This window comes from Poecilia formosa, unplaced genomic scaffold, assembly GCF_000485575.1.
Source record: "Poecilia formosa unplaced genomic scaffold, Poecilia_formosa-5.1.2 Scaffold0, whole genome shotgun sequence".
In the NCBI taxonomy this organism is placed as follows: domain Eukaryota; kingdom Metazoa; phylum Chordata; class Actinopteri; order Cyprinodontiformes; family Poeciliidae; genus Poecilia; species Poecilia formosa.
In genome coordinates this window covers 724,471-732,506 of record NW_006799939.1, presented here as the reverse complement: position 1 = coordinate 732,506, position 8,036 = coordinate 724,471, and the positions used below count along the sequence as shown (strand labels likewise).

General features: G+C 38.6%; 1 protein-coding gene across 4 annotated transcripts in view; it reads left to right on the top strand.

Annotated features, from left to right (window-relative positions):
* slc6a3 (solute carrier family 6 member 3) overlaps nt 1–8,036 on the top strand; it is a 16,556-nt gene that overhangs the window by 444 nt on the left and 8,076 nt on the right. For 2 of the 4 annotated variants that reach the window (XM_016665514.1, XM_016665161.1), the window contains exons 2-6: nt 112–225; nt 964–1,081; nt 1,591–1,795; nt 2,875–3,006; nt 6,870–7,086. In XM_016665514.1, coding sequence (XP_016521000.1) covers nt 1,025–1,081; nt 1,591–1,795; nt 2,875–3,006; nt 6,870–7,086 — 611 coding nt within the window. In that variant the 5' untranslated portion in view covers nt 112–225; nt 964–1,024. Of the gene's footprint in view, nt 1–10; nt 226–632; nt 727–963; nt 1,082–1,590; nt 1,796–2,874; nt 3,007–6,869; nt 7,087–8,036 lie in introns of those variants that run through there. The other 2 variants (XM_007560583.2, XM_016665863.1) reach the window with 2 other exon arrangements.

The window sequence follows — 8,036 nt, the reverse complement described above, 5'->3', positions numbered from 1 at the left end:
TGTATATATATATATATTTTCTGTCTTAAGCCTCTTCGCATTTCTTTCAGCCAATGTTGATTCATGTTTTTGCTTAAATTTTGAAATCCTTGGTCTAACTTATCTGAGAAGGTCTACACAAAGATGGTCACCATCATCAACCTGCACCAGACTGACTAGCATAAACACTGGATTTAAATCATCCAAGTTTGGCAACTGGTGGAGATTTTGTCATTTCTGAAAAAGGTAAGTGATTTTCTTAAGTGAAGTTATTTGTTTGAAAATGTGCTTTGTCTTTTGGTTATAACATGCAGCTGTAATCAACATAGTTTTGAAAGAAAAGTTCAGGTACGCCGCACTGTATTTTGCAATTTTGACAAATTCTAATTGATAAAACTTCAAGTAAAATCACATAGGGCATTTTAAAAAGCAGATTTCATTTTTGAAAACACTAGTTGAAAACATCTTGATGCCTGATTTATTCCTTTTTTTTATAATTTTTTTTACAAAAAAAAAAAAAAAAAAATACTGTATGTTGCCATATTTCTGGTAAACATCATGCTGAGAGACTGTGGTCCAGACCTGTGTACAAAATGGCCATCATGAAATGATAACCTTTTCAAACAGCTCCTCTATGTCCTCTTGTCACTCTCAGTGCAGACCCCTTCAGTGCATGTTGTTTCTCTCCATCCTCCATTCACATCATATGCATCATATGTTGGATTAGTGCTATGGATTTACCTACAGGTGACTTTAAATGTTGGGAATGTTACTAACATTCATATTTAGACGAGATGTTATCTCAAACCAGCGAAACGCTCATCTGTCAATTTCGTTTATTGTGACTTGACGGCAGCAGTGTGCTGCGTCTCAGGGGAAGCTGTCTAAGTTGGTATCATTAACCTGATTTCTTGTAAAAGGAATAATTAATCTCTTTTTTTTGTGTGTGTGCGTGTGTATTTTCTGTGTCATTCTGCGTTCAAGACTCATCAGCTACACCTATACTTCCTTTTGCTCTTCCTACTGGCCCCTCACAGCTGAAGTGATGTCCTCTCTTGCAGCATCAGAAAAATCCTCTCCGAACGCCATGGGTCCCAAAGAGGTAAGGACATAAGTGAGGGATAGTTTTAATAAGGGTAAATGAGAAATGTTTTTTGAAAGTGCTGATATATTTTCAAAGATTTATTCATTAATTCCTGGTATTTAATTTAATTTTATTTTATTTTTAGTCTGTAACAATGTTTGTAAGATGCGGGTGAAATGACTAAAACCTTTGCCTGGTGCATGTGCTGGAGGTGAGAGGCACCATCTGTTATGCGTGGGAAATCCAGGGAGGAGATTGAAACTGGTTCAGCAAACGCAAACACATTTCCATGTGTCAGTGAACGTCTGCATAATCTAGACTCTCGTAGATCGACATTGAACATAGAGATGTTGCATTTGAAAAGTGCACACCAGGAAGAATGGGGGGAAATGTTTCAGAGCTGTTTCTTTGCTCACTTTTTGAAAAATCTACTTCATGTTATTATTATTATTATTATTATTATTATTATTATTATTATTATTATTATTTTGTAAAATGTAAACTTATGACAAAGCCTGGTCCCTCAGGTGGAGCTGATCCTTGTAAAGGAGCAGAACGGGGTCCAGTTCACCTCCACCAACTTAGTAGCTCCGGCCCAGACTAATCCCTCTGGGGAGAAGGAAAGAGAGACCTGGGGGAAGAAAATTGACTTCCTCCTGTCTGTGATCGGATTTGCCGTGGATCTTGCGAACGTCTGGAGATTCCCCTACCTTTGCTACAAAAACGGAGGAGGTGAGGAGAAAAGGGCTAAAGGCTGCCTTTGGTGTTAGAGATGCAGAGTTGTATTATTTAATTTGCCTTGCACAAGTCCTATGGGTGTTTGTGTGTATGTAGATCAAACTAGGAGGAAAAGCAGCACAGCTGCTCTGCATAGATTAGCTCTAACAATCAGTGTCACTAATTATGGCTGTTTAACATAGAGCTGTCATTATGCTTAGAGGCTGTTCGTGGTGCTGTGGCTAAAAATGAAATGGTATTCTAGCCCTGTTTAGGGCTGACATATAGCATCTACCAAAGCCTACCTGCACATTGAGAAACATACTGTTATATTTGATTTGAACCAAACTGACCAAATAAGAAAAACACAAAACACTTTTTAAAAATAATATTCAGATTTTAAGCATTTAGTCCCATACTTTGGCTATGGGACATATGGCATTTTGCAGGCATCAGTTTACTGTCAACTAAATAGACGAAAAAAATACAGTGTCTTATAAATTAATACAAATCATTTATTCAAGTCTCAGCTATGTTGTATGTTGTCAAAATATGACATTTTTCTTTGTCATGTGTCATGATATTGATGTAATATTACCCTATTTGATAGAACCTTAATTGCAATATTTATGAGCTGCTGCAAAACAAATTGGTTGGGTTCATTTGAGTATAATAATACATTTCTGCAGTTGTAAGTTTTTGCACAATACCTTACACCAGATCATATTAGCATTTTTAAAAGAGCATTTTTTCTAATACTCTATTTATGTGTCTACTAAGAAAATAGCCTAACATTACTTTAATGTTGTTGTTTTTTAAGCTTTTTGAGAGTTTGTGAGATTCTTGTGTGCTTTCTAAATTGTCAAGACACACACATACATTTATTATATAAGCATCAGTTGAATAACAAACTTTATAAACTCTTTGTATTGTGATATATTTAGGTGCAGACAGCACTCTTTTATCACAGTGTGTGGATTTGATGTGTGTGTGAGAGATATAATTCGATGTCTTCAATGCCATTCCATGACTGTGCTTTGTTTATATAAGTAAATAAAGTAAATAAATGCACATTTATTTATTGTTTTATTCAGGAGCCTTCCTGGTCCCGTACCTGTTCTTTATGGTGATAGCAGGGATGCCTCTTTTCTACATGGAACTGGCTCTTGGGCAGTACAACAGAGAGGGAGCAGCAGGTGTCTGGAAGATTTGTCCCATCTTTAAAGGTAAGACGGAAACATCACCCTGTACATTTATTTGTCTCTCAGGCAAAGATGTACAAAAAAGATGTGTAAAATGTCGTAAAATTGCAGTGACAAAAATTCCTGCAGTAAAACTTTCCTGCAAAAAAAGGTGTGTGTGTGTGTATATATATATAGTTGCGCAACACCCCCCGCCCCTCTCCTTCTCTCTCTCTTTACTTCCCCTTCTGAGAGGAGGGAGCTGTTGCTCTCCAGCTCTCTGTCTAACGGGTCCGAGAAGCCTCTAACTCCTGAGTATTACTCCAGATGAGAATATAGAGGACATTCTGTTTAAGCTGGGCGCGAGAAAGACTAGCCTGGTTTCTAACGACCTCCATCCAGATGTCCCACCCTTTTTCGCCCTGTGAACTAGCCAGATCGAGCAGCCCGCAATCAGCTAGTTTCACAGAGCACACCTGCTAACGGTCGCTCTTTCTCTTTATTACAACTTCCACTTGTTACTGAACCAGGTAGGTTTTAGTGACTCGGGCGAGTCCCCAGGGTGTTGTTTTGGCTAAAAGCAACCTATAAAACATTTTCCACTTTTTCCTCCCAGAATCAAACTTCATAGCTATTTTACAACCATCAAAGAACTTTAAGGTGACTCATTAATTGAATGTCCACAACATCTTTTAGATTTTCTTAATGCTAATTATTTTATTAGTAAGGCAATTTTGCAAGGGTCAGTACAGCTTAAATCAGTAGCAGAAATAATCAAATAAGTAAAATCAATAATCTAATCTATCTTTCCCCGATGCTGACACTGTAAACTAAAAAAGGGAAACTTTGAGAGAGACGGACAGAGGTTGGCATCTTGAACCCCAGAACTGGCCTGATGAAGGACGTGTTGCAGCAGCACAAGGCTCACAGCACTGATAGATGAGGGCAGCTGTCCCTGCAGGTCTGATGAGCTTTTGTCTCCGCTTCGATGGTGAGGTCACACAGGTCTTGGGTGCTGGCAGGAAAGAGTACTGACTTAGAGCGGCAGGTCTCGGGCCTCAGGATAACTTCCTCATGCGCGTAGCGGTCCTGAGCTTCTTGTCTTGCAGCTCTGTAGCTCCTTTCTCCTCGTCTCACGATCTTTCTGGTCCATCGAGATGTAGACGAGCTGGTCTCACGGAAGGAACACATCAGTTCTTCATCTTTGCCTTTGTCTTTATCTTCATCTTTGCCTTGGTCTTTGTCTTTATCTTTGTCTTTGGGGTCCCAAACCCAGCTGGTGAGAGGAGTGCAATTTGAAGCCACATGTTGCGGGGCTAACGGGTTGGTCCCCATGTGCAGAACAGTCTTTGGCTCTGTGGCTCCGGCTCTTCTTCAGCAGCCAAGATATAGAAAGGACTTCTATGTTTGGTCACTCTCCTCAGAATTAAATGGTCATTACTTTAACTTCAGATTAAAGTACCCAGACACCATGACGTCCTCAGCTGAACTATCATCCCCGTGTTAGTTTAATCTCTTCCAAAATTTTCTATTCAACACCTTGGTCTTAAAAGAGAAAATAAACACTCAATTTAAATTTCAAATCCTTTTCTCACTCTTGTTGGTGCAGGATCATTTGCACTTGGCACAATAAAAATGTTTGTAATTATGTTAGCTTTTCTTTTTTCTTCCTGCATGTCCATTTGCCTGCATTCCTGTTTGACAACCCCCCTCTTGAAATCTGCATGTTTAGCTTTCTGTGTGTCTGCCCACATGCCTGCCTGTCCACATGCCAGTCTCTTTTGTCCGCCTGTCTCCTCGTTGAGCAGCGACAGGCATTATTTATCCCCCAGAACATCAGGTTCTGTTGCCACTCAGATGGAAAGCAAATGAAAATTGGGCTTTTAGACTCTTTCCATGATTGTCCAATCGGGGTGATGCTGGCTGACACGCTCTCTCTCCCTGAGTACCTTTCGACACATCGTTGAGCAAAGCGCAGTTTTAGGAGAATGCCAATTCAAACACACACTAATGGAGACGCAAACATTTGGACCTGTGTTTTGTTTTTGATCCCAGTCATAGGTTGAAAGAAAAAAATAAAGATGTTTGTGGTTTTGTGCTCTTTATAACCCTTTATCTTTGTTCAGTCTCTTGTGGTCTCATTCTTATTCATTTTCAGGAAGTTTTCTTTTGTAATTTGAAGACAATGATTTAAATGTATGTTTCAGTTCCTTGCTTTGTATTCGGATGTGCTCGGCGGAGCATTTGTCGCTTCACAGTGTTCGGTTTTCTGTCTCGTATTACTAAATGTTTCCCGCAGTGTGCACGCTTCTATCTACAGTATGTCTGTCTAAGAGTGTGGGCCCCCTGTCAGGGAGCACACTGTGTATGTTGACGTTCTAATAACACGCTTCTCTCGCTGCAGGGGGATAACAGTAATTATTCAAATGCACGTACGCATGCCCGTATTGACAGTAATTATTCTGATCAGCAAGCTGGTTTCCTCTCAGGATCAATGCGTTTGAAGAAAAGAAGCGAAAACCGGTGATTGAGAGATAGCACGGCATCACGCAGTGCTAATAAGAGGGTTCGCTCTGTGGACAAATATCACATCCACGTTACAAAGATATCAATAAACTCCAGTTGTGGTCAGGCTTCTTAGCAAAGGTCAACAATTAACTGCAGCCTTAGAAGACTGGACACTGCTTCAGATTTAGGAAAAGGGCAGATGTGCTGATAATTAAGGCATAAAGCGTTTGAATTTAAAAGTTCAGTTTTTGGTTGTTGTTGTAGACCGCAGGCATATTTAACAGATTAATATATTGTTTTGTTTTGTTTTTGTTTTTTGTTTTTTTGTTTGTTTTTTTTTGCTGTGAAATCTTTTTTCAAGCATTTGTATAAGATATGACAAGAAAAAAAAATACAATAAAATGTCAAAAGTTTTTAGAAAAGCAAATATAATGTTGGTTTAATTTGTTGTAGTGAATAGGTTTTGTCCTGCATCACACAGTAATGGAAGTAGAATATATTTTCTGCACATGGTAGAAATACCAGCTCAAAAATATATGGATAGTCTATAAAACAGCCTGGTTTAAAATACTATGTAGGTTCAGTTGGATAGTTAAAAGCTGTTATTTAAATATCGATCCATCACATTCACAAATAGTCCAAAAAGCAGACTTGATTTGTGAAATGGAGATACAAACAAAACACAACGATTCCTGTCCATTACACACAAAAAGCCTGATTTATGGGGGTCCCTTGGAGATATGTGTACATCTGTAAGGTTCATTCCTCCACACATAACTCTGGATTCTGTTCATAAACATTTTAGAGTTGGTGTGACTGATCCTTTCTATCAATGAGCAATCTGTTTGTATGAACACTGCTAGTAATGCCTTTCTGTAATTCTAATGCCTAATTTAATACCTTCTTGAAAAAGTTAAGTCTACTGAATATAAAAACAATTTTAAAATATACAAAACATTTATTAATTTTGTAGAATAAATTTCAAGAAAGCTTACTACTACCTGCATGTCTAAAATAAACTTCATAGGAACATTTAAGAACTTATATTCCTACTGTGAGATCTTTAAAGAGAGAATAAGTTAAACTGATCAGAGTAAAGGGGCTCAATATAAATAACAATGTTGTAAAACTTTAACTAATCCCAAATTGGATTACATTTTGTTAGCTAGCCATGAGAGGTTGAGCGGATAAGGTCTTTCTTCTGCCTACATCTCCCAGAATGCTATGCTGTTCTGGATTGTAATTCAGTGAATATTGTATATATTGGACATTCTATCAGATGTATTATCTATTGATATTGGTCAAGCGTTTATTGTAATATGTTTTTAAATGTATATTCATTTGTTGTCTAACCATACTCTACATAATGAGTGTAATGTCTATCATTCTGCCCCCTGCAGGTGTTGGCTTCACAGTGATTCTCATTTCCCTTTATGTTGGTTTCTACTATAATGTCATCATCTCCTGGGCGCTGTTTTACCTCTTCTCCTCATTCACCCGCGAGCTGCCATGGGTCCACTGCAACAACACCTGGAACAGCCCAAACTGCTCAGACTGGGCCGACAACAGCTCCATTGGTGACATTTACAAAGCCACGCCTGCTCAGGAGTACTTTGAGTAAGCTTAGTTGACCTGTGGATCTAATTTGCTGGATTCAAACATATTTTCCCTCCCTTAAACCTAACTAAACTTAGGGGTTTACTGACAGTCAGCATCTGCGATGGATTGGCGACCCTGTCCAGGGTGTCCGCCTCTTGCCTCGTAAGGATAAGCATGTTGGACAATGGATGGACGATAGTTAGCGTACTCGGAGGACAACGTCATGTGCTATGTCATGTACTGATATTACCTCCTTCATTATAAAGCTAAGCAGGTGTCCTTTGTTTCAGCTTGTTGGATAATGGAATGGATGGACAATAGTCAGTATAACCACAGGACAACGTTACATATGATATCCTGAAGTTTTATTTAGCGGATATTACCTCCTTCATTATAAAGCTGAGCAGGTGTCCTCTGTTTCAGCTTGCAGGGGGTCGTTCTGTTGTGACAGGCAAAGCTCTTCATCCCTGATAGCTGTGTGTGAAGTGGCAGTGTGCTATTTTCACTGAGCCACCTGCAAACAATTTGACCACAACCGCTGAAAAAATGGTATTGGTCTCTCTTTTAACATTTGCGTTGATTGAAGGCTTAAACCGAAGTATAAAAAAATACTATCTCAAAATGCATATTTTTGGGTGATGTGTGTAATACAGCAGTGTACAGTCAAGTGTGAATGTACACCATAAAATCTGTTAATTTTATGAGTAATCCATTGATGTTTCAGCATGCATTTTTTATAAAATGCCTGATTTTTCTTTTTTTTTTAACAACTGTTAAAAACTCTTATTTGTGCAGATCCATGCCATCTGCACAAATATACTATAGTCTTATGTGATCTATTGTTCAGCAATGAACCTCACTTAGTGAGCCATCAAATCCAGACATTGGTTTCTTTAGATATTGGTATTCCGCAGTGTTCCACTGAATTTCTCTCAGCACCTGTTGTCAGAAAATAAATTCTCTGCGGA